This window comes from Barbatula barbatula (genome assembly GCF_947034865.1).
Source record: "Barbatula barbatula genome assembly, chromosome: 3".
Classification (NCBI taxonomy): domain Eukaryota; kingdom Metazoa; phylum Chordata; class Actinopteri; order Cypriniformes; family Nemacheilidae; genus Barbatula; species Barbatula barbatula.
Window position 1 is genome coordinate 3,846,254 of NC_136764.1, and position 26,483 is coordinate 3,872,736.

Here is a 26,483-nt window from a genome sequence, read left to right on the forward strand (position 1 = left end):
GTGCGTGATGTTAGGCTTGTTTGAGATGAGCAAAATCTGCGCAGAACCGATCACCGGTGATCACTGCGAGCTGCATGCCGGTTAGAAAAGTGTCCGAGTTACGTCCGCCTTGCTCTGATTTCATGCTGACGTGTGCCAAAAAACTCTCGCGACGGCGAGCCGGCTGTGTCGGATTGAGCAGTCGAGCGCAGTTGCTCTCCTCCGACTGCGCTATTCAAAAGCATGATGGGAAACGACTGACTGACGACACAGCTTCATGCTCATTGGCTGAGAATGTCAACTGAAAAATTTTCTCTTCATTCTAAGAATTAGATTACGCATCTGTTTATTTATATTTACATGCAAACTAAACAAAATCAAAACACGCCTAGTGAAGTTAAGAATTAGGACATGCGTTTATTTTATATTTCTCATCATTAGAATTCTTCCTTGTTGTAATTTTCACTTTATTCTATTGTATGTTTGTGTGAATTAATAAATCCATTAAAAATATACATGCACGCATACATATCTAAATGGACTGTGTAGTCATAATGCCTCATCTTTGTGTGGTTTCTGCATTCATTCACCTTTTGTGCTGAGGAGCCTGAGAGCATCTCTTGACTGCTGCAGCGGGCGACAAGTGTTGTGGCATGAGGGACACAACGTTTCGTTCCCTCCATCAGGGAACGGAGGTTACATACGTAACCGAGACGTTCCCTTTCTGTCGGTCTCTCGACGTTGTGTCGAACCGACAGATGGGGTTCCTATGGAAAACGCCACAGCACTATGCGGCGTCACAATCTCTAGCGAAGCGACGGTGACTGGCCTAGGCGTGTCAGACGCGAGCGCTACCGCGAAATTTTAACCATCCAGTGGGTTTGGCAAGGCGTCCCAGAGCTTTGGCAAAGATGAGAGGCACCTGCCCTCGGCCACCACAGACGGAGGCCTTGTATCTCTAATGGCGAGAAGCCGTCCAGTACCGTAGGGCCACTGGGGAAGCATTGTTCCCTGAAGGGGGATATGCGCTACGGAGACCACTTCCCACCGCAGGGAGGAATATAGTGGAGACACCAACATGGTCTCGCCCGCAGGGGAGAACTCATGGGAGGTAAGCGCAGACCAAGGTACCGCTAGGTGGATGTCCACCTGGAGGAGGTCATGGGTCACCACAAGGGGGACCATCTCATGAGGAAACGTCAGACGGAACCACCCTTTTGGGGGGTTACTACGTGTGGGGCACTAGGTCCGGTTAGAGCTATGTGATAACTCAGCTGATACCCGGCCATAGGAGGCAGGCTGCTCCGCACAGTCCGCCGCCATGGAGTGCTTAGTGATGGATGGAATGCCTGTTCTTCGCCCGAGGGGAAAGAAGTGAGGCTGAATTAGCGCACTGACCCGCCCGGAAGGGGGGGAAGGTGCTTTCGCAGGCGTACACCCTACCGGCCGCCGGTCTCACGTGCTGGCAACATGCAAGACTCAGGCTGACACCGGTTCTACACGGAGGTTATAGAACCTCGCGAAGGCGTAGCCCAACCCATAGCTCTACACATATCTGCCAGAGAGGCGCCCTGAGCCAGTGCCCCTGAGGAGGCCACACCCCGAGTGGAGTGTGCCCTCACTGCTAGTGGGCACGGGCAGTCCTGTGATCGGTATGCCGTCGTAACGGTGTCCACGATCCAGTGCGCCAACCTCTGTTTGGAGACAGCCCTCCTTATGCTGACCTCCGAAACAGATAAAGAGCTGCTCTGAAGCTCTGCGTGCGGTTTAGGTAGAGGCGCAACGCGCGTACCGGCCACAACACGGACAGGGTTGGGTCTTCCTCCCCAGTGGGGAGCGCCTGCAAGTTCACCACCTGGTCCCGAAAGGGAGTGGTGGGAACTTTGGGCACGTAGCCAGGCTGGGGTCTCAGGATCACGTGAGAGTTACTGGGCCCAAATTTAAGGCAATCCGGGGATACGGAAAATGCTTGTAGGTCCCCTACCCTCTTGATGGAAGCGAGCGCCAGCAGGAGGACCGTCTTCATCGAGAGGTGAGGAAGAGCGGCCTCCTAAGGGCTCGAAGGGAGGCCTCTGAAGGCCCGCCAGGACCACATTGAGGTCCCAAGAGGGAACGGAGCGCGGATTCAGCCTTCTCGCTCCCCTCAGGAACCTAATGACCAGGTCATGCTGCCCCAGGGGCTTGCCAGCAACTGGTTCGTGATGAGCGGGGAGAGTTTCCTCTCCAGCCTCTCCTGAAGGAAGGACAGCACGTACCCGATCGAGCATTTCCGTGGGTCCTTTCCACAAGAATAACACCAGGACAAGAAGAGGCGCCACTTAAAGGCGTAAAGCCGCCTCGTGGCCGGGGCCCTTGCCTGTGTAATGGTCTGTACCACCGCAGGGGGTAGACCACTCAGGGTCTCCTCGTCCCATCCAGAAGCCAGACATGGAGGTCCCAGAGGTCTGGTCTGGGATGCCACAACGTGCCCTTCCCCTGCAAAGTCAGAGGAATCGGCCAGGGGGGAGTTGTCGTCAAGAGCATTCGCTCCGAGAACCAAGTCCGGTTGGGCCAGTAAGGCGCAACTACTCAGACTTGATGCTCCTCTTCCCTGACCTTGCACAGGACCTGTGCAATGAGGCTCACTGGGGGGGAAGGCGTACTTCCGCTTGTCCCGCGGCCAGCTGTGCTAGGGTATCCGTGCTGAGGAGGCCCTCGGTCAGGGAGTCCCAAAGCAGGCAATGGGTGGTGTCCAGGGAGGCAAACAGGTCGACCTGCGCCCGCCCGAACTGCACCCAAATGAGCTGAACTGCGCGGGGTGGAGTCGCCACTCTCTCCGAGGCGTAGACTGAAGAGAGAGCGCATCGGCTGTCTGGTTCAGGTCGCCCGGGATGTTTGTGGCACGCAGGGACTTCGTCACCTGTTGACTCCACAGGAGGAGGCGTCGGACGAGTTGCGTTAACTGCCGTGAGCGAACGCCACCCTTGCGGTCGCTACGGCAGTAGTACTGTCCGACCTGCCAGCACCTACTGCAGGGGCGCAAGTATAACAGCTAACAATTGAATGCCAGCGCAAACGGGGGCCCGTCCACAGACCCGATACTGCGTGCCCGTTGCACACCGCACCCCAACCCTGCGAGGAGGCGTCTATTGACACCATGACTCGCCTCGAGACCTGCCCGAGAGGGACTCCGGCCCGTAAAACAAAAGTTCATTGAAGACCAGGGGGTTAGGTGTGATGACGATACGCCTGCTGCCTGTGTGCCACGCTCTCCAGGGAACTCGTCTCTGTAGCCAGTGCTGGAGCGGTCTCATGTGCATCAACCCGAGGGGGACCACCCCCGCCGAGGATGCCATGTGCCCCAGGAGCCTCTGAAATAAATAATAACTGAGAAGGCTCAAACAGTTCAGCACTGACTGTGCGCGCTCTAGGGTGAGTCGTGCCGTCATGGAGACGGAGTCGAGTTCTTTACCGAGAAAAAAGGGAGCTCTGCGCCCGGGAGAGCTGGCTCTTCTCTTGGTAGACCCGTACTCCCAATCGGTCGAGGTGCCGGAGCACCAAGTCCCTGTGTGTACACAACCGATCTCGCGAGTGTGCCAAGATAAGCCAGTCGTCGAGAAATTTGAGTACCCGCACACGGCTTCCACGACCTTCGTAAAGGACTGTGGAGACAGGCCGAATGGGAGGACCCTGTACTGATATGCCCGTCCCTCGAAAGCGAACCGTAGGAACGGCCGATGACGAGGGAGAATCGAGACATGAAAGTATGCGTCCTTCAGGTCGATGGCTAGGAACCAATCCTGACGTCTGTCAGACGCCAAGATGCGCCTCTGCGTGAGCATCCTGAACGGCAGCTTCTGCAGGTGCTTGTTCAGGGTACGCAGATCGAGAATAGGGCACAACCCTCCGCCTTTCTTGGGGACGACAAAGTACGGGCTGTAAAACCCACTGGACATCTCGGCCGGGGGACGGGCAATCTCGGCCCGTAGTACAGGAGCATCTCTGCCTCTGCTGAGGTGAAGAGGATGCCCCGAAACCTGGGCGGAGGCCTGGCGAATTGGATCGTATAGCCGAGACGGACCGTATTCTGTAGCCACCGTGACGGCTTGGAAAGTGCTACCCAAGCACCCAAAGACCGAAACAGGGGGACTAGAGGTACGATCTGCTTCATCGCCCCCGTGGGGGTGGTTCGACCGCCAGCAGTGCCGGTCCCCCGCCAGGGGAGACCCCCAAGGGAAGGGACCAGCTCCGCTGTGTTTCCTGCCTGGCGATGGCACAGCTCAATGCACCGTCGAGGTGAGAGTGCTGAGGGCTGGCTATGTTTATACTCTGCGCTGCGCATCACCGTGATGCAATGTCGAGTCGCCGAACACCGTCCGCAGAGGGTGAGAGCGGCTGTGAGAAAGACCCAGGGGGAACGAAAGCTCTTGTGAACATGTGGGCACCAGGCCCCCGAAGGGGCCCAGCAGATGTTGGGATGGGGCAGGAACAATCCCAGTCCGACCCGGCAGCGATGGAATGGCTGGGGTCAGGCCCAATCTTGATCTCCTTGGGTTCACCTCATCAGGAGCGCGGCGGCTGCTGATGAGATGGCGGACCTTTCCTTGACGTCTTCCTCCGGGGGGTGCGCCCCGCCCCGATGACCAATCATCCAGCCGCGAGCGCCGGGTCAGGCGGTGCTGTGCATCGCCTCCGAATGGTCGCGGCAGCCCGAGAGCGCACGGCCGACTTTTAGACGTCTGTTTCATCCCGAGCTCAACCTCCCGGGGGAGGGAGCTCCAAGGAATCATCCGGGTCGGAAGCCAGTACGTCACCCTCCGATGCTGCAAGGGACATCTCATTTTCGTCACGCATCGTGTCCGAGTACGTGGGAAAGGAGCAAGACGGCGAAGTGCCGTCTTTTGGGGAGTGGCCAGACGAGCGAGACGGGGCATGAACGATCCGCGAGCCGGTGGCTGACGTTTTAACGCTCACAGAAATCCCCATGTCACCCACGCTGCTCGCTGTCGCTGACACCGTGGCCGGAGCCACCGCGGTCACAGGACGGGAAGCAAACGAGGTGGTGGCAGGCTCTTAAAAGAACACAGCCATCCGTGACTGCAACGTCTGAATAGCCATGGGGAAGTCACTGATGAGGGACAGTCTGCTGCACCACGTCGAGAAATCAGCTCTTTTAGAAGGATTGTCATCAGATGCGAAGGCTCCGAAGAACAAAACGTGAATGAATGCGTCTCCCTTTTATACCCGGATATCCGGGGGCGGAGTCCGGCATGCAAATTTCATTCGCAATTTCATTCGCCTTTTCAAAATAGTCAGAAGATGATAGGTTCTTAAGTCAAACCCCATCTGTCGGTTCGACACAACGTCGAGAGACCGACAGAAAGGGAACAGAGAGATTCTGGAAGTGTCTGACTTCAAAGGTCTTTTTTACCCCTCCCCTTACTGCAGCCGCCTACTCTCGCCTACATTTCAGGCGAGGCAAGGCGCATCTCAAACAAGCCTATTGTCTTTGTTCCTGATTCTCCGTGTGACGTTGTGTTGAGAGAGTAGGTTGTTTTTGCCCCCCATGTGGGAAGTATTTGTTTTCAATTTTGTATCTTAGTTTTGTAAGTGTTTTCCCCCCATCGTGGGTGTTTGTTTTGTTGCTTTTATATATTAAATATTTGTTAACCCCTTCACTGCTGCCTGTACTTGGGTTCTTCCACCACGTTCATCCCTGTTTCACGACAGAACGAACGAGCCAATATTGAACCCAGCAGGCAGCAATGACTATACCGTCCCGGAAGCCTCGTCTCCTCTGTGCCATCCAACAAGGGAATACTGACTTGGAAAGTTACTTGGACAGGTTCCACAATGTCGCAGAGGAGATGGTCCATGGGGAGGAGGAGCTGGCGGTGCTTTTCAATGCTGGTCTCACCCCTTGGTTATATTCATCGTGACGCAGAGAGTTTCAAACGGGTGTCAATTTATTTATTCCTCTCAACGAGCACCATGAACACCATGAAAACTACAGAAGAACAGAAGAAATACAAAATGCTTCTATGCAGCTTCACATATTAATCATGTTTACACACAATACAAATAATTTTAACAAATGACCAACATGAAATGAAATAAAATATGTTTTAAGCCTTTATAACAAAAAAATATCACATGCTGCTTTTAAATGAGATACAATATATTATAATTGTTCACAGAAAGAATATGTTTTTATATTGATAACATGCGCAATAAACTCACAAACAAATTAAGGTACTGACATTGTCTTCAACTAAAAATCCCTTGTGACAATAATATAAACTCCACACCTTTCCATCATACCTCATTCCGCTTCTCCAAGGGCGCTAATTCAAAGAGTTTCTGCCATCAGCTAACATGCTCTCTAGCTCGACACACCATCACAGTTCGGAGCTCTTAGAAATAACATGAACGAGCAATACAAAATAATAAAGTAAATCACCATGTAAACTCTTTCTTTATAAGATTCAAATGGATGAGCATGATAAATTACTAAAATGTTTTTTTACCGTTCTTCAGACGAAATGTAAGCACCACATTGTGCAAAGAGTGTAGCGGGAAGTTTAGCGTCATAAAAAACATCCGAGGAAGAACAGTGCTTTTTACAAAATAAAAGCAGAAAAGACAAGGTGACACTGTCAAACTATAATGTCTTTTTAACACATACAAATTAAATATTAAATATTTTATAAACTGTGTAGGAAAATATTAATTCAATTTATAAGACATTTACAGTCATGTTAGTCTGTTCCTTTGGTGAACGCAAGGGGGCATTCATTAAGGGGGGGTTCTGTCATGATTCTGCCATCTCTTGTCTTGATTTTCTGGTCTAGGGGCAGAATCATGACAGACCCACGTGTTTATGTGGAGAGAGACGTATTATTGTCAATCAGGACTTAATATGCGTTCTCTCCAGTCTCGTCATTTGGCCCCGCCCCTCTCGTTCCTAGTACTGGTTTCCACCTGTGTCTCATTCCCCACACCTGCCCATTGTTATCTCCTTTGTTAGTTTCCCTATAAAGTGCCCGCATGTTTTTTGTCTTGTGCTCGTTCGTTGTGCTTGTGCCCTGTCAAGATTCTGTGTGTGATGTTCACATTGTCATTGTTCCTGATTCTCTGTGTGACGTTGTGTTTTGAGTGTAGTTTGTTTTTGCCCCCCGTGTGGGAAGTATTTGTTTTCAATTTTTTATCTTAGTTTTGTTAGTGTTTTCCCCCATTGTGGATGTTTATTTTGTTGCTTTTATATATTAACTATTTGTTAACCCCTTCAATGCTGCCTGTACTTGGGTTCTTCCACCACGTTCACCCCTGTTTCACGACAGTTATACTAACATTGTGACCCACTGTTATCTTGTTATTTCTCTTTCAGTCTGAGTGGCTGTAATCTGACAGAGAAAAGTTGTTCATCACTGGCGTCAGTTCTCAGATCAAACTCCTCAAATCTGACAGAACTGAACCTGAGTCTCAATAATCTGAAGGATTCAGGAGTGAAGCTGCTCTCTGATGGACTGAAGAATACAAACTGTAAACTGAAGACACTAAAGTAAGAAAATCCTTAAAGCAATAAAGTTAAACATGTGTATGTATTATGTAAATGGAGGTCTTCATAAGTTTATCAGAATCATCTTTATATGTAAGAGACTCAACAGTGACTGTCAGTCAATGACTCTCTGTTGATTCAGATTCATACAGAATTATCACCAAACTGAGATCATTTTAATAACTAACTTCAATATAATAAACTATTCATGATGTTATTGTAAAATGACAGTGATTTACCATTATTTAATTTATTACATCTTGTAAAAAGGGAAATAATTTGATACATTATTAAATATACTATTCAATTGTTATTCATCAAAGTATAATTAACTATATTAAATAATTGTACTATTAATTATTGTCATTATTTCATTTATTTTCTTCTCTCTTCAGTCTGGCGTTCTGCAGTATTGGATCTGAAGGTTGTGTTGCTCTGACTTCAGCTCTGAGATCAAACCCCTCACATCTGACACAACTGGATCTGAACTGTAATAATCCAGAAGATTCAGGAGTGAAGCTGCTCTCTGATCTACTGAAGAATCCACACTGTCAACTACAGACATTACTGTGAGTTCTTTATTATTTTTAAATCATTATATTTCTATAAACTATTCCCACACTGTAGGGTTTGCTCAAGCTAGTCGACATGAATGCTCTGGCATGACATTTAAAGCTTGATGTCGACTAGTCGCGGGTCATGTGGGCTAATTAATATATTGACGTTGTTCTAAAGTCGTAGGCCGTCACAAACAAACTCGACACATGTTTCTGTGGTTTCATCTATTAGTGCTCATGACACTTTCAGTGGACTTGTTGTAAATGCAAGTGAAGTTTGGTCTGTACACTCGCTTCAGATCTGAAGTAACGTAAAGCTGCTGTAGAGATCCACCTGCTGCTCTTTTACTACCAGCCACCTCACGCTTTAAAATAGTTTTATTTTAGTTGTTGTTGCTCTCATTTAATAGATGAAAAACACTTTATTTGCTTTTATATTTACATTTATTCATTTGGCAGACGCTTTTATCCAAAGCGACTTACAAGTAGTTTTATACAGTGGCACATTACTGCAGAGCAATCAGGGGTAAAGTATGGAGCGATTTTAGTCTCATTAATTATTCATGCGTAAAACAAGATACACACATGCGTAAACAGTTTCGCATGCATAAAACCTAATTTTCGTGCACATAGTATATATTTACATTTACGAAAAGCAATTCACGTGCGTAAAACAAAACTATTTTCTCACAAATTACGTTTCGCAAACATACAACTGCGTACATAACTTTCAAAAAGTTAAAATGTACGCGTTTGTCTTGTTTTACGAATGTGCAAATCGTCACACACGTGTGAATCGCCTTGGACGTGTGTGTGTGTTTTTTGAGACTCTCCTGTCGACGCAACCCCTTCCACTTGGGTTGTCGTACTCTTTAGCCAATCAGATTCAAGCTTACCATTCAACCAATCACCACCCGCTGAGGGCGCCGGACTCAAGGAAAACAGCTCTGCGCAACTTTAGTGCAGTTTGGCTCAAATAGAACGGAAATGACGCATCACCCTCACCGCACGTTAATCACATTACGATCTTTTCCACGCTTGCGCAGGTTTGTGGGTACAATTTATTATATTTTTTACTGTTAAATAAAATACAATACTCAATTTACTTCGCTGCTGTCCACCTGGTCTCATTTCACTATGCGTTCTGTCAAGTCAGTTTGAAATACTGTAATGTTTCCCCTGACTTTGTGGTTCTTTCTTCATGTAAATTAATATAGTCTAGTTAGACATACGTGTTATGTTCCTTATTGGCTTCTGTAAACGCCATTGAAGGGATTATTTTACTAATGGATAGATATATTAGCCTATATAGACCCATACTAATAAATGACTACATTTAAAGTTAACTAGTATTATCAGATTTTAATTTAAACAAACGACACAAACCGTCTTTGACAAAACTACTGACCGCAGATAGAAACACGGTAAGGTAAATAGACATGCCATACAGCAATAAATCGCAAAATGGGAGAAAACTGAAGATTTGCAGTGGATTAAAAAACTTTATTCCACATGTAACCAAAATCACCTTTGTTCATGTAACAACTCTATTATTTTGGATTGGCAACCACATAAACACATCGTAATGGTAACGTAAGCAACATTTAAAAACATAAAAACAGACAAGCCTACAAAACAAAATATGTGCCGCCTGCACCAAAGCTGCGCAGAGCCGTTTTCCTTGAGTCCTGTAATTGGTTTCAATGGTAAGCTTGAATCTGATTGGTTAAAGAGTACGACAACCCAAGTGGAAGGGGTTGCGTTGCCAGGAGAGTCTAAAAAAACACACACACACGTCCAAGGCGATTTACACGTGTGTGACGATTTGCACATTCGTAAAACAAGACAAACGCGTACATTTTAACTTTTCGAAAGTTATGTGCGCAGTTGTATGTTTGCGAAACGTAATTTGTGAGAAAATAGTTTTGTTTTACGCACGTGAATTGCTTTTCGTAAATGTAAATATATACTATGTGCACGAAAATTAGGTTTTATGCATGCGAAACTGTTTACGCATGTGTGTATCTTGTTTTACGCATGAATAATTAATGAGACTAAAATCGCTCCATAGTAAAGTGTCTTGCTCAAGGGCCCTTCAGCCATGAGATTACAACCGGCAACCTTCTGATCACAAGCCCAACGCTCTAACCATTAGGCCACAACTGACCCACTTTTAGATGCTATATATTAAGAGGCTATTTTGCGGGAGTCCCTCCATTCTCTCGCAGCTGCACACACGAGTGTCTTACTGCCCACACCCATCAAATCGTGTTGCAAACCATTTCTGAGCTCTTATTTTATTTATTAATGATGTCATCGACTAGTCGACACAACTTTTTTCACAGTATAGTCGACCTCAAAAAATGTCTTTTATCCAAAGCGACTTACATTGCATTATCCTATACATTTATAGGTATCTGCAATCCCCTGGGATCAAACCCATATCCTTGCAATGTTAACGCAATGGTCTTACCACTGAGCTACGGAAAGCTATAGTATAGCTAAATAATTTTCTTTTTTGGGGACCAGTTGTTATAAACCTGAATAGATTTCTTTGTTGTGCTGAACACAAATAAACACAAGAGTTTGTAACTCAGCCGTTGTGGGTCACCATTCATTGACTCCCATAGTAGACTTTTCATTGTTATCCAGTCAACAAAATAATCTTTATTAGACACATTTTAGGACTAGTCTTATTCAGTGCATACAAAAATATCTTTTTGTTTAAGAGACATTTTTAAGTAGATTTATTGACAGTGGACAAGTGACAGAAATGTTTTGTACTCACACTTGTGTTAATGTTGATGTGGCTGCACTTCTTGTATTGTGTTCTCTCTCTCAGATTAATTTAATATGATTTGTAAGTATAAAGTCATTGTGACATGATGTTGATAATGACTGAGATGAGTGAATATTAATATCATATCTGATGTTTCTCAATGTTTTACAGTATTGAGCCTCGACTGAAACAATCACATGAAGAGTGAAAGGATTCCCTTCATTCAGTAAAGATCATCTGAGCCTTTTTCTCTCTGAAGACTGTGACATCACCGCTGACGGCTGTGAAGCGCTAAAAAGTGTCTTATTTATAATTATTTCCATTAGTATAACATTCTGATCTCATATTCTGTATCATCCTGTATCTCTGAGCTCCTAAAGTCTGGCGTGTGTCTGGTCACAATATATTATGACATGGTCAATGGACACCTACTGTCAGGACTCTGGTCTAATCCTCGCTCAGTCTTTCGTTTTACTCTCTTCTATGTGCACTCACGCACAGCTGCTACTCTATCATTTCACTCTCTTGCACACCTGTTCTCTCTTTGCTCGCTAATTTCTGACCGTTATAGTTGCTTCCGTCGTTCTGTTTCTTGCCAGTGTGTTTTGCAATTTATGCTGACCGCCTTGCCCTTGTACCGTGGTACGTCTTGTCTTTTTGAAGCTATTGTGTACTAACCTTGTCTTCTGTCCAGTGTGTGCTCATCAGAGTTGGTGATCGCTGGTTAGATCTCCTTGGACTGTCCCCTCGTGTTTTACTCCTGCCTGCCTGTTTACGAGTTGCTTCACCCCTATGATACAGTTCGCCCCTCGGTTGACGATTGCCTGTCCCTCTTCTGAACTGTCATTGCCCCACTGGATTCTGTTCGCGGATCGACCGACCCCAGCCTTCTCGACTACCCCCGTATTTATTATTTCCGAGCTTGGCTCGAGTGAGATCCTCATTTGACTTTGTCCTTAATAAACTTTTATGTTCCACCTGCACTTGGGTCTCTCTCTCTCTCAGATCGTGACACCTACATTTACTGCTTTAAAGAATGAACTTAAAATAAAATACTTATTATAAAATAATAGTTTTAGGCATCAGACAAATTGACGCTTAAATGATTACGTCATTACGTAAAGCGGAGCCAGCAGCGCTCGTTACCAAAGTACATGCATTGATTTCAGCTGATGGAAACTTATTTAGCATGTAATGCATTTTAAGTGTAGCAAGAAACATTGCTACAAATATGCTGCCATGCAAAACTTATTGGCCAACTGAATGTGAAAAACTCTGAAGAACATTAAACCTGCTTTTGCTGATATACCGTAAATACAGAAATAAGCGCCGCAAACCCATTTCTTCATCTGTTAGTAAAATCTGTTAAAATGTATATAAATATTATAATTGATTATAATATAGACACTGTATTATGTTTATTTGACACAGAAGACTGTTGTAATGGTGCTGAAAAGAAAACAAAAACTGAATTGTTTTTTTTTTAATGTGAACTAATTTTGTTACTGTTGTTTGCTGAGAAATTATCGAAAATGTAATTTTATCGAAAAGCTAGTTAATGAAACGAATACATTGTGAATAAGTATTAAACGAGTCAAACAAACAGTGAAAATTAAAAATCTTGATTGTTTGTTTTATTAAATGAATCACCAAAAGAGTTTATGGCTCACAGGCAATATGTTTCTGATCCGGTCTGACGGTATTACATTGGAAAGAAGAAATAATATATGAGCTCATCGTCATCATCAGCTGCACATGAGTCTTAAAAAGAAACACATAAGTCATTATTGTACAAAAGTTGATTTCTTGATTTCTAATACTGAGACTTTATAATGTATTGAATCAGATCATTTCATCTCAGAAATCTTACATGTACAAAAACACACACATACTAAACCAATGAATATTGCCTGATAAATACCATGAGGTTCTTATATCTCCTCCTTTATGTGGGACTTCACAAACTCTGCTGCTTCTCCCTGAACCTCGAGCATCTGTTCATGTTTATATGTCCTGAAAATAATAACTCCTGAAAATAATCAATAAAACATATAACATAAACAATAAAAATACAAAAAATATTTAAAATGTTTATTTATTTTCTTTATTAAATGCTTTTTATTGCTTTACATTGTTTTAATTATTTTCTGACTCATGAATTTGTCTGGCAAGCAAGAAATCTTACAGTCCTGAAGTCCTCAGAATAATCTCTATAATGGACTACATTACATAATTACATTACATGATTATTACACAACGATTTTATTTAAATGCTACATTTGTTCAATTATTTATTGTGTGTAAATCGTGATTTGTAAAAGCCATAACATTGGTATGAGCTCCACAAGAGAAAAATATTTCTTCTTGATGAAGGCTTGAAATGACAACGCCAGTTCCAATGGAACGACACCTTCAAGAAGGTCATGTAACACATCTGGTGGGTAACCAGATGTTACATGAAAATGTTGAAGTTTTTCAGACATTGCACATGTTTTTTCACACCATAGCAAGGAGTGGAAATCACAAAACCCTGCTGTTCTTATGAAGACCAAAAAGGTACAGGGGACTGGGTCTTCACAACAAGCAAGATCAGTTCAATATCAGTGGTTCAAAGATTTTAACTGGCTGACATTTTGTGACACGAGCGGAAAACTTGACTTGTTTTGTGGGTGTGAGTGTGTGTCTGTGCGGCTCTGCACATCAATCTGATAATAATGTCTTGACTTGTGATGATAATGACTATGATGTTGATTTAGATTCAAGGCAGCAAGATGAGTTGTGGTTGTGGACTGGATGTACTTTATGTGTTTGCTATAGTTTCATCTGTGCGTTTATGTGTAAATTTAATTAATAGGCTTGGCCTGTTGTGTGTGAATGTAAGCGGGATCAGAGGGGTTAATCTGAGGAAACATGTGTGCGTGTTCATCATGTGTGTACTGTAGATGTGACTGTGTGGTGTCGGAATAAAATAAAGTGATCCGCAACATTATTTAATATCAGTAATATTGTCTGTTTCAATGCATTTGCGCCCCACCCCCTCCGCGTGACTTGAAATTATGGCCCCCCCTTGTTCAGATGCGTTCCGCGGTCCATGCATTTAAATATGTATATACTGTGTATACACACACACACACACACATATATATATTGGACCATTTTTTGTTATTTTAGGTTTTTATATGTATATGTATTATATGGCCTACTCAAGTTAGAGTGATTTTTTCAAGTGACCAAAAATAATGGGAATGATGAATTTTTGTTGCATCATTTCCTCATCAATTAAACATGTTAAATGTCCCGACATTTATAATAGGTGTAGATTTTCATTTGAAAAATGTTGCTGTGAGCCCACATCATGTGGTTTAGGAAGATCTCCATGCAAGTGAAACTAAAAAATATTTTTTTATACTTATATCAAACTGCATCAGACTAATGGGAATACAAATTATGGAGACGGCTTTGAATACATCATGATATAAGCAGGCAACATCTTAATAACAATTGTGTTCAGGCAGTGGGATTTCATTTCCATGCATGGCTTCCTAAGGCACTGGGTCTCTGGTGTTTTCTGCTCATTGTAATTGAAGACGGAAGCATCCTGAGTAAATCTTCACTTGTCTCATTATGGTGAAATATGCCATCAACCACCATGTTAATTTGACATCCAGATTTTTCTTGAACCCGCCAGTGTATTATTCTTTTCTCAGGATGTACTAAATTGTTCATTTGGCCAGTCTGGATGTTTTTGCTATCTGTCTCATGAATTTGATTTGTTCTTGAAACTTCTGTATCACTTGCTTCACAGCAACAGCTTCCAAATGCAAACACCAAACCTAGAATAAACTCCAGACCTTTAACACGATTCATTTATGAAGAAATGATTTCACAAGAAGCTCATACCCGTCCATAAAACAGCTTTTGATTCAGCTGTCACATTACTTTTGATCATTCCAAAGAGAGGGAGCTACATATTAAAGACCTGTCATTCCTAAACCCTTCAGCCCTTTTTCAGATGTGAAAACACTCTAAATAAAGATGAGATATATTCATTATATAACCAATGTGAATACATTTTGGTAAATGGCTCAAATATCCAAAAGTGTGCCTCTGTCTCAATACTGGTGGGCCTGACTATATATGTTTTGAGGCAGTGACACACACTCAATGAAAAATATATAATTATCCATTATTGCATAAGTGTGACAATAGCCTCGACATGCTCAACATAGAGATCTGGTCACTTTCATCTACGTAATAAAAAGAGAAAAAACAGACAGACTAAATCCATCAGATGTGGCAGTGTGTTTAAGATGCTTACCTGCAAAGTTACAGTTGGGTTGGGTATCGAGATCCGGACATTTCAAAGAAACAGGGAACCGAAAGGCTGCTTTTCGTTTCTTTTGATCGATTCCTGACTGTTTCAGTGACTCGCGAACAACAGTTTCATCTGCAATAAGGACCTTATCTCACGCACATGCGCAGCTTATTACCATCGGTACTATGAATGCAGCAAACTTGTGTTGCATGTATTGCATCTGGCAATGCAATTTTTTTATCTTTCCTAAAAATGTTGGAAACTGAACAGAGAATTGATAAGAACAAGATTCGATATGTAGAATCGGAATCGCTAAAATTAAAACGATACCCAAACCTAAAGAACTGTGAAAAGTTTTAGGCATTTGTGAAGTTGGGAAGCTTTCAAAAAGAATGTTAATCTCTATTAACTAAATCAAATCAATATTTAGTATAAACACTCATTTGGTTTGAAGCAGCTATTTTACACGCACACAGTTTTTCAGGCTTTGCAGGAAAGTTTCTTCAAATGTCTTGAGACATCGTTGTTCTGCATTTAGTCTGTCTCAGTTTTTCTCTTTCTTAATGTAATAATAGACACGACCAGATCTCTGTGTGGAGCACTGGCTGTTGTCACACTTCATATTCATACCGCACTGTATATCTATGATATATTTATAATTATTATTTTTTAAATAACAGAGCAAGAACATCAAAGTCTAAGTACTAAAAACAAATGGTACCTGTGCTGTGATTTTATATACCAATTTGGAAGGGACAGGTATTTTCACATATTGTCTTTTCTTTTAACAAAATCTTTCATGAAATATAATAACAGGAAACACATTTACGGTTACAAATAATAGCTAAGTTTTCCTTTTCCAGTTCCTTTCAGTATGGTTCATTTAAATGGTTTGCAGAAGAGTGTTACTTGGCAGCTTTATTAAAATATAAAGAATCATACTGGAATTAACTGCAAATAAGGTGAGTACATGAAAGCTAAATAAATGTTTTTTTAAATGCTTTATACTTAATAGACTAGTTTGCCATGTGCACAGTGTGCCATCAGAAATTCAAATCAGAAACTGAATTGTTTGCTGATCACTTTCTGTGTGTTGCTCATACATATAATCTGAACCTTTAACTCTTACTTGTAAATTAATTTTCAATAATTCTTCTCTTAAAGAGCTTCAAAGTCATCTTATCTGGAAGTTCTCAACTTTTGCCTTCTTTGGTGGTTCAGATGGGGTCAAAAGCAGCCTAAAATCTGTTTGGTCATTTACACAAGTACCACAAGGCATTGAAAATGTGTAATGGCTTCTGCACTATATATACTGTATATATTCTTTGTTTTCACCATAAAATCTAAAAATAACAATATTTACATTTACATTTCCCACAATCCATTTTCTGCAAACAACAGCAACAGTCTTCTTCTCTTCAAATTCAACCACAGCATAAGTAATCATCTGGAAAATATAATTTGGTTATTAAAAACTAACTTATAGGGCATATGTGGAATAGTTTAAATTGATAAACTTACAAATGTTTGATACAAAGTTGCAAGATTTCCTTAAATAAAGTCATAATATCCTAAATGTGAAGGATTTGACAAAATCATGATTAAGATTTTACTGATTGACGGAGGTGTTGCATGATTTTCTTGTGGTGTCCACGTTCATCATTTTCACAGGATTGAGCTTTGTCCTTGATCTGTGTGTAATATGTAGAGAAATATAATCTTGTTCTCCTCCACACTGTCAATCAGGATTGCTTGTGGTTTAGGTCAGATTTGAATACCCTCCGAATTGTGTCTCTCTTGCTTTGCCAACATATGAACCACCAATGCCAGAGTCACAGGGGTCTGTGTAGAGGGGATCCGTCTTATCGTAGACCCTACATAGGACTGCTTGTTTTTCAAGCCCATCATCTTCAATAACCTCAAAGAAAGTCTGCTCAGCTCCAAAAACATTGTCGGGTCTTGTGCACTTGATTTTCTCCTCCACCAGTGTTGTCTTGTGAATGTTTTGCCCTTCAAGAATCCTTCTTGTAACCTGAGCCAGTGGATTTCTTCCAGTGTGGACCATTCTATTAAGCTTCTGATTGAAGTTTTCAAATGCGAAATCGGAAAGCAGGACACCATATCAATATTTAGCTGGTAAAGTGGAGTTTCGTGTTCCCCATCATGGTGTTCCTCCTGCTGCCTCTGTCTGAAAGACCTGTCGGTACGCAACTGTAGAGTTTCCACCTGCTGAAATGTCATGCGCCCTAGCCACTGACCTTTCTGAATGCATCGGTCACATCCACAATACCCAGAGAAGTATTTTATGGATTTGATGAAGGCCTTGGCAGGTGCATCACAGATGATGCAGGTCATATTTACTGGGAAGTGTTTTCCGTTGTATCACAGACCCTCTTTCTCCAATTTTTGTATTTCCTCAACTGTGTCACATAAAAAGTCAAAATTGCTGGGCTTTGAATTTCCACATGTTATTGCCACTGGGATACATCAGTAAGTTTCAGATTGGTGCTACAAAGAACTGGCCAAAGGCAAGTTTTTGAACTTTTAAATAGTGGGAGGCCATCAACATTAAGTCTTAACTCCAAGACATTCACCCTTTCAGTCATCTCTACATTGAATATTTGCATGTGGTTTTTTTAAACATTTTCTCTACTCCAAAGTAGAAATACACCATTCCTGGTTTCTTCTGAATATTCACAGTTTTTGGAGTGTCAAACAAGGTTCGGGAACAGGATGGAAGATCAGTTGATCCATGTTTCCTCAGCAGTTTCACAAGACTATCTACAGCATTACGGACCATTTCATTTCCCAGCCTCCCAGATGTAATGTCACTGGCCATATTTGAAGTTGAACTATCAATAATGTCAGAATCATGATCTGAAAACTCTTCTGCAGAATCTGAATCTTCAGAAATGTGTTCTGTTTCAAAGATAGGGTTTTCAATGTCAACATCCTCCATTGGTTCATGTTCCTTGTGTTTATCTATGGCTTCCCACATATTTGTGTCAGTAGTTTCATTCTCTGTGTGGGTCAATAAAAGTTCTGCACAGTTCTGTGTATTTTCCTTAGTTCTCTGTTGTTTAATAAGTCTTTTGAAAGTAACCCATTCCCTGTCATACTCTCTCTTCTTTTTCTTCCTGTCCATGTCTTAAATTAGAGAGAGGGAGAGAAAGAGAGAGAGCATAGCGTCTAAATGAACTTAAAGTATAGTTCAGTCACACATGGAAGTCATCATGAAAAGTGTTCTTTAGACTGCTAAGAAATGAGTAGTGCCAAAATGGTTCTGTGGTATTGCTTTGAGAAGCTTTTTGTTAAGTCATTTCAAGCCTTTTCGCTATTGACCAAGTGAAGTATATAAGTGTTGTTGAAGAATTGATTAGAACATTAGTATTTTGAACAGCTAAAAATGTTTTTTAGTCATTTGTTTAAATGTTTTGCTATGGTGTGTTAGAAGGAAACATCCAGAAGAGCTGTGGCAACGTCTCCAAGATGCTTTAAGAAACCACCTGCAAAGCTTCAGTATTGTTAAGTTTTAGGCACTTGTGTAAAAATGCTGTAAAATGATGATGCTGTCAAAAACATAAATAAATATAAAATAAATTGATTATCTTTATCAATTAGTTTATATTAACTAAAATAAAATCAATATTTGGTGTGTCCATTCTATGTGTTTTATGTTAAACTCATGGGTTATTTTTGGATTTCAGCCTGAATGTTTCATACCCAAATTTAAACGCACACTATATCCACATACTGTGGTGTAAATAACAACATTTAAAGTCATATTCCAGGAAACCCCTCCAGATGTCATAAAACACTGTTGAAAGGGATAAATATTATTGTAAGTGTTGTCAGTCCTATGAGAAACACACACAAAAATGGCGTTTTCTTCGTTTATTTCTCTGCCCCGGTGTCCTTCAGGAACAAGCGTATAGCTTTACTTGATTCCAGCAAGTGTCTGCAAATAAGGGAAACAATTTTTTCTCTATCCCATAGTATGGAAGAGTTATTCAAATGCACCCTTGGGAAGGCAAAGTGTCCCTTTTCTTCCACTTTCAGCTGTATTTGGATCCCAATCTTTGGGTTCTAATGTCTGTTTTTGGAGTGTATGATTTTGATTCCAGCATAAGAGTAGAAAGAATATGAAGAATGAGCCCCCGTAAAACATTTTGTTATTTATTTATATGTACCAAATATAAAAATGTATGATTATAAAAAATAAATATAAAAACTAAGAGGATTGGTGTAGACAACAGTAAAACTTGTTAGTGTCGCTCAAGGTCACGATAACTCTGTGTGCTAATAAAAACACAGTTTTTGACTATAGGTCTGTTACAGAGGAACTCGAGTGTCTCTGACTAAAACTATAGGACACCAAAAGTGACAATTCTGTAATTCTGTACTTGCTCTCTTGTCATTTCAAGTCTGTACGACTTTCTTTACGCTGCAGAACACAAAAGATATTTTGAAGAATGCTGCAAAACCGAAACATTGGTATCTATTGTATAGACAAGACCAATGTCAAGTCAATAGTACAAAGGTTTTTTTGTTTCCAACGTTCTTCAAAATAGCTTCTTCTGGGTTCTGCATAAGAAATGAAGTATATTGCATCATGCAATATAAGCGGGTAACTGTAAGGGACAATAGGGATTCCCATTTCCACATAATAAAACTCAACATATCATCAAACTCATTGTAATGTACCAGATATATACAGTACAAGCGTTGCAATGATTGGTGCATATAAACTGTGGGCGGTCGCAGTATAATTCAACTCTAATCTCAAAGAAATAATTGTTATTCGCCAAATTTTATATATAAAAAGTATAAAAACAAATACCTTCCCTTTAGAAGGCAGAGCCTGTATTTTATTTGATCATTTATGAGTGAAAGTGGCTGTTATGTATTTTAGTTTTGGGAGAAATTCTGTCAGAGAAAATAAACTGAAACCTGTACAGTTACAGTAATAAGACGATTTTTACATAAAATGAAATATTTCTAAATGGGTTATCAACATTTTCAAAGAAATTTCTGTTTAAATAAAAATGTTTCCGATCTGACTGGGATATAGCAGGAGCTGAGCTGTGCGAGTGCTGGGAACAGACCCCAACTCGTTTGTGGTTGCAGCGAATAGTCCCACAGGTCCAGAAGCCTTTTCTGAAGGAGATCCTGGAACAGTGATGGTCTGGTGTAAAAATGATCCACATTCAGCCTAAAGCCTGTTCCTAGAACCCTGATGTCAATCCCCCTCATCACAGATTCATAGCGGACTGTCTTGCCTTTTCATTACTGGATATAATGTTATTTCTTGTTATTTATGAATTTCATAAAGTACTGATCATATATGCATTCTAGTGTCCTAGACCTTTCTGACAATATATAGTTTGTTATGTGAAGTTAATAATTTAAACTAAATATTGAAGTAAATGTACGTGTACCGCCAGACATTGAGCAGCACATAAATGTTTCTTATTCACACTCTTGTTATTTATGAATCAATTACTCTTCTTACATAAATGATTTAATAAAACAGTGATGAAATATTTATTTTAGAGTCTTAGACCTTTCCAACAATATCAGATTTGTCACAATAAGAAAATAATTCACATGCATAATATTGAGCCTCGTGTTAAAACACCGACAACCTTTAGTTTCATGTGTTCAGAATGTCATGTGTTTGTGCGCCACCTTGTGGCCATTTTCAGTATTGAAGTTTGCGCAGTGTTGAGATTTAGATCGCGAACAAACTTTGCTTTGAGAAATATAAACCTGTAAGTTTATTTACTATCTGTAAGCGTTCATATGATGTGTTAATATAAAATTGATTCTTTAATAAATATAAAACCATTTTTGTTAAAATATGTTCATTATGTCCTCAGTTCTATATTTATGTAATGCTGTACTGTGTGTATGCCACAAGGGGGCACTAAAGTTTAAGCCACAGACGACGCGTTTGAGTTATTATGTTTGTTCAAGTTGTTTTACGGTATTCTTACTGATGGCTGTCTGACCGTGAGACTGATGTGTCAGCAACGAAAAATAAATATGCCAAGAGCGGCTAAAGATGATCTATCTGTCGTTTATTTTTTCCCCGAACACAACGCTAACTGCAACAACAGTGTAACAAAGTTCAACAATTTTAACACCTAAATAAAACGCGTCACAAAAGTTACCGTTTGGTCTGAAATTTTTTTTATTGTAAACACACATGATATTTATGTTTTACACTATAATAAAAAACATAAAGCACTTTGTAATTTTTTTAAGTTTTAAAACATTTTATTTTAGTTGCATATCTTTTTAATATGGGGTGTTGTTTTTAAAAGGTTTTTAAAAGGTTTTACTGCAACATTACCTAATTGTTACCAAAATACAACGTTGTTAAACCATTTAATGTCTCATCAACATCCTTCTCATATGACTGATATGTAATACTGTAAGTACAGCTATATGTCACAATGGACAGTAATACACACAAATAAAATATAAACTAGACGAACAAACCTGTGTCTCCTTTCTGGCCTTTTTGACCAGCAGCCCCATCTTTCCCATCTCTGCAGGGGAGCCATTGTGTCCCGGTATGCTGGGGACTCCAGGATAAACATTTACATTTATGCATTTGGCAAACGCTTTTAACCAAAGTGACTTACATTTGCATGATCCTATACATTTGTCTCTAAGTGCAATCCTCTGGATCGAGCCAAGACCTTGATGTTGTTACCACCAAACTCTTCCCACTGAGCTGCAGGAAAGCTGCACAACTCTTCTCTGTCGCAGCTCATACATGCGGCCACAACTGCAGCTGGAGCAGCACAGAGACAGCAGGACTTTAACATCACCATCTTCTGCTCACTGTGGAAATAACAAGGTTTCTGTTTAAGCAGTATTTAAATTGTCCACACTTGAGGGAGGGATATACAATATATATTTATTATGATTATTAATTTAGTTTGATTATTAAAGTGATAATTGGCTTCAGTTTATAAAATGTTTATCAGTTTCCAAACATAAACAGTTATCAAAAGATTGTTGAAATATAGACTTTTTCACATCTTGTTGTCTTGATGTGACTTCAGAAAAATGTGTAGATAGTTTCTTTCTCCACTATACTAAATGTAAATAAATAATAAAACAATAACAACATACTTTAGCTTGTTAAACTTTAAGTTTGTTGTTTAGTTTTTAAACCAAATGAATGTTTGAATCAATCAGTTTAAAGTCATATAATCAGGATTATCAAGTCAGATACAAATGTTGTGGACAGGACGGGTCTTGAGTTCATGTTATCAGAATATAAACATTACAGCCGACCAATGAAATCTCATTTACAGTATATGACATCACTTCAGGTATTTAGAGTTTTTAAAGTTGTTATTAGATTTGCATTTAAATGAAACAGAAACTAATTTATTCAAGAATAATAAAAGGTAACAACATTTTATCATTAATCAATAGAAAAGGTAGTTATTAGAAAATAAATGTCATTTAATAGATTTTTTAAATTTTTGAGACAAATCTCCAAATTGTCTTCTGGTCTGAGCCAGGTTTAATAAATTATAAGTTTATGAATTAAAGAGAAAAGTATAAATATGTGAACAAATACCTCAGGCATGAAGTGTCTGTTTTAATCAACCGTAATCACTATATTAATATCAATATCTAACAATGAAGAAACATTTCTCCCTTTTTGAAAATAATCCAACATTTGATAATTTATGCGTAAAGGACTGGACATGTAGGCAGGTTGAAAAACCATATGCAGAAGTTTATTAAACAACAGTCCAGAAAGGGACGGTCAAAATACCAGGGAAGGTCTACAATCCAAATGTTCAACCAAGCAAACAAGACATATATGATTGTAAAGTATAAACCAAAAGAACAGCCAAACTATTGTCATCACATAAGACATGCAATGAATAATGATATAATGCTTGGTACACAGGTGAACTGGCAATACCATGACAATGAAAAAGATGGCCACATACAGTATACATGAGACAAATATATAAAATGTTGAGTGAATAGTAAGGTTTTAGTATTTTGGAGAGAGCTCCCCCTGGTGGTTGGATGTGCATCTGTCCCACACATACACATGTCAATAGTGCAGAAGATTGTGACACGTTCTATCAGATTTTTATTTCACATATGACATGATGTGAATCATTACAACCAACATCATCCCATTCCCCATAATCCACCACGAGGGCACCACAGTCTTGTCCACCTTTATAGTCATCAGGCTGACCTGAACCCCACTTGGTAAAAGTCAAGAGCTGTCCATCAAGGTCCATAAACTGCCCTTCTCTTTTTCTGTCTGTGACTCCAATGAACACCTTCTTACCACTCAAACCACTGGCAACAGATAATCTTAACAAACCTTGGATTTCAGCATCATCTTTTGGCAAAACGATCGTTCCACCAGCTGCATTGCAGAACTTAATCCCCTGATCAAAACTGTCCAATAGGCCATCATAAATGTAATATTTCTGCCCAACCTTTCTAAAAGTATTAAATCCTGAAGCCTTCTCCATCATGGTCATTTTGGCAGTTAGCTGCTGGATCTCAGATTTGAGGGACATTGTGTCACTTCCAGGACGACCTGAAAATACATTTTATCAAGATGCTTTATTGATTTATAGGCTGATATTCTGGACCACAATTTATGATGTTTGATACCTGGCAAACCAATTAAACCATCGTGACCTCGTACTCCTTGGGGTCCAGGTGGTCCTGCTTTACCTGGCAGTCCTTGCACATCCATTCCTGTGACAGTAAAGCAAGCAAACGCCTGAATCTTTATCTCTCCCTCACGAAAAACACACTTAAACTCTCACACAAACCTGGCTCTCCCTTCTCTCCTTTAGGCCCAATGGCCCCGTCTTTTCCATCTCTACCGTCTCTTCCGGGCACACCATTGTGTCCAGGTGTTCCTGGTACTCCAGCAAGAGCAGGACAGTTCAGGTTCTGTGAACTCTGAGGTTCAGCTGCATGCAACAGTCCACACTGAATCAACAGAAGAACACCGAGGTACAGCGCCGCCATCTGCTAGTGTACAGTGTAAAAACTTCAGAAAACCTTTCAAGAACCTGAAAACAAACAATGCTTCTGGCTAGACTATTTTGCATTGATCTTCCTAAACACAACCACAAACTGGTATATTTCACAAATTTAACAATTTAGAGTAACACAACACAATAATTGTCAATTTAAGTCAAGTCAGCTTTATTTATATAGCGTTTTTTACAATGTTCATTATAACAAAGCAGCTGTACAAGTAAACATTGTAAAAATAAATTCCTCTATGCAGTGTTAATGAAATAAAACTATAAAATTATAGCAGCAAGGCAAACAGTGCAATGCTAGTATGCTTACGGTGGTGAGGAACCCAAAACTCCATTGGAGGAGAAACAAACCCTCAGAGGGAAACCAGGCCTAACCAGCGGATCCCAGTTCTCCTCTGGCAAAAGCTGCAGCCTCTGCACAAGCTCGACAGTGCGCGCACAACAAGGCAAAATAGATTATCATTAATAATCTAATAGCGCCCTTCCTTGAACCGCCACCTTAACGTGGTGGAGGGGTTTGAGTACCCGAGTGACCCTAGGAGCTATGTTGTCGGGGGCTATATGCCCCTGGTAGGGTCTCCCAAGGCAAACAGGTCCTAGGCGACGGGTCAGACTAAGAGTGGTTCAAAAACCCCATATGATGTTGAATACAACAAGGACTGTGACGTCGCCCGGTATGGCGCAACCGGGGCACCACCCTGGAGCCAGGCCCGGGGTCGGTGCTCGTATGCGAGCGTCTGGTGGCCGGGCCTTTCCCCACGGGGTCCGGCCGGGCTCAGCCCGAAGGAGCGACGTGGGGCCGCCTTCCCGTGGGCTCACCACGTGCGGGAGGGACCATAGGGGGTCGGTGAGTAGTGTATCGGGCGGCAGTCGGAGGAGAGTGCCTCGACAGCCCGATCCCTGGACACGGAAGCTAGCTCTAGGGACGTGGAACGTCACCTCACTGGCGGGGAAGGAGCCTGAGATGGTGCGTGAGGTTGAGAGGTTCCGACTAGAGATAGTCGGGATCACCTCTACGCATGGCTTGGGCTCTGGAACCACACTCCTCGAGAGAGGATGGACACTTCATCACTCTGGAGTTGCCCATGGGGAGAGGCGGCGGGCTGGTGTGGGTCTGCTTATAGCCCCCCAGCTCTCCCGCCATGTGTTGGAGTTTACCCCGGTGAACGAGAGGGTCGTTTCCCTGCGCCTACGGGTCGGGGTTAGGTCTCTCACTGTTGTTTGTGCCTACGGGCCGAACGGCAGTGCAGAGTACCCGACCTTCTTGGAGTCTCTGGGAGGGGTGCTGGAAAGTACTCCAACTGGGGACTCCGTCGTCCTACTGGGGGACTTCAACGCCCATGTCGGCAACGACAGTGACACCTGGAGGGGTGTGATTGGGAGGAACGGCCCCCCTGATCTGAACCCGAGCGGTGTTCAGTTATTGGACTTCTGTGCTAGTCACAGTTTGTCTATAACGAACACCATGTTCAAGCATAAGGGTGTCCATCAGTGCACGTGGCACCAGGACACCCTAGGCCGCAGGTCGATGATCGACTTTGTGGTCGTTTCATCTGACCTGCGACCATATGTTTTGGACACTCGGGTTAAGAGAGGGGCGGAGCTGTCAACTGATCACCACCTGGTGGTGAGTTGGATCCGATGGCAGGGGAGGAAGCTGGACAGACTCGGCAGACCCAAACGTACTGTAAGGGTCTGCTGGGAACGCCTGGCCGAGTCTCCTGTCAGAGAGATCTTTAACTCCCACCTCCGGCAGAGCTTCAACCAGATCCCGAGGGAGGCTGGAGACATTGAGTCCGAGTGGACCATGTTCTCCGCCTCCATTGTCGAAGCGGCCACTCGGAGCTGTGGCCGTAAGGTCTCCGGTGCCTGTCGAGGCGGGAATCCCCGAACCCGGTGGTGGACACCGGAAGTAAGGGAAACCGTCAAGCTGAAGAAGGAGTCTTATCGGGCCTGGTTGGCTTGTGGGACTCCTGAGGCAGCTGACAGGTACCGGCAGGCCAAGCAGACTGCTGCCCGGGTGGTTGTGGAGGCAAAAACTCGGGCCTGGGAGGAGTTTGGTGAGGCCATGGAGAAGGACTATCGACTGGCCTCGAAGAGATTCTGGCAAACCGTCCGGCGCCTCAGGAGAGGGAAACATTGCCCTACCAATGCTGTTTACAGTGGAGGTGGGAGGCTGTTGACCTCAACTGGGGATGTCGTCGGACGGTGGAAGGAGTACTTCGAGGATCTCCTCAATCCCACCGTCACGTCC

General features: G+C 42.2%; 2 protein-coding genes across 2 annotated transcripts in view; both read left to right on the forward strand.

The window, feature by feature from the left end:
• The window catches only part of LOC306891757 (NLR family CARD domain-containing protein 3-like), a 34,366-nt gene extending 22,531 nt beyond the window's left edge, over positions 1 to 11,835 (forward strand). Inside the window, exons 11-13 of the mRNA XM_079452268.1 lie at positions 7,346 to 7,519; positions 7,912 to 8,085; positions 11,024 to 11,835. Of these exons, the coding sequence (XP_079308394.1) occupies positions 7,346 to 7,519; positions 7,912 to 8,085; positions 11,024 to 11,060 (385 nt within the window). The 3' untranslated portion in view covers positions 11,061 to 11,835. The remainder of the gene's footprint in view (positions 1 to 7,345; positions 7,520 to 7,911; positions 8,086 to 11,023) is intronic.
• The window catches only part of LOC306891750 (uncharacterized protein), a 209,039-nt gene that overhangs the window by 76,185 nt on the left and 106,371 nt on the right, over positions 1 to 26,483 (forward strand). The gene's annotated exons all lie outside the window — the stretch shown is intronic.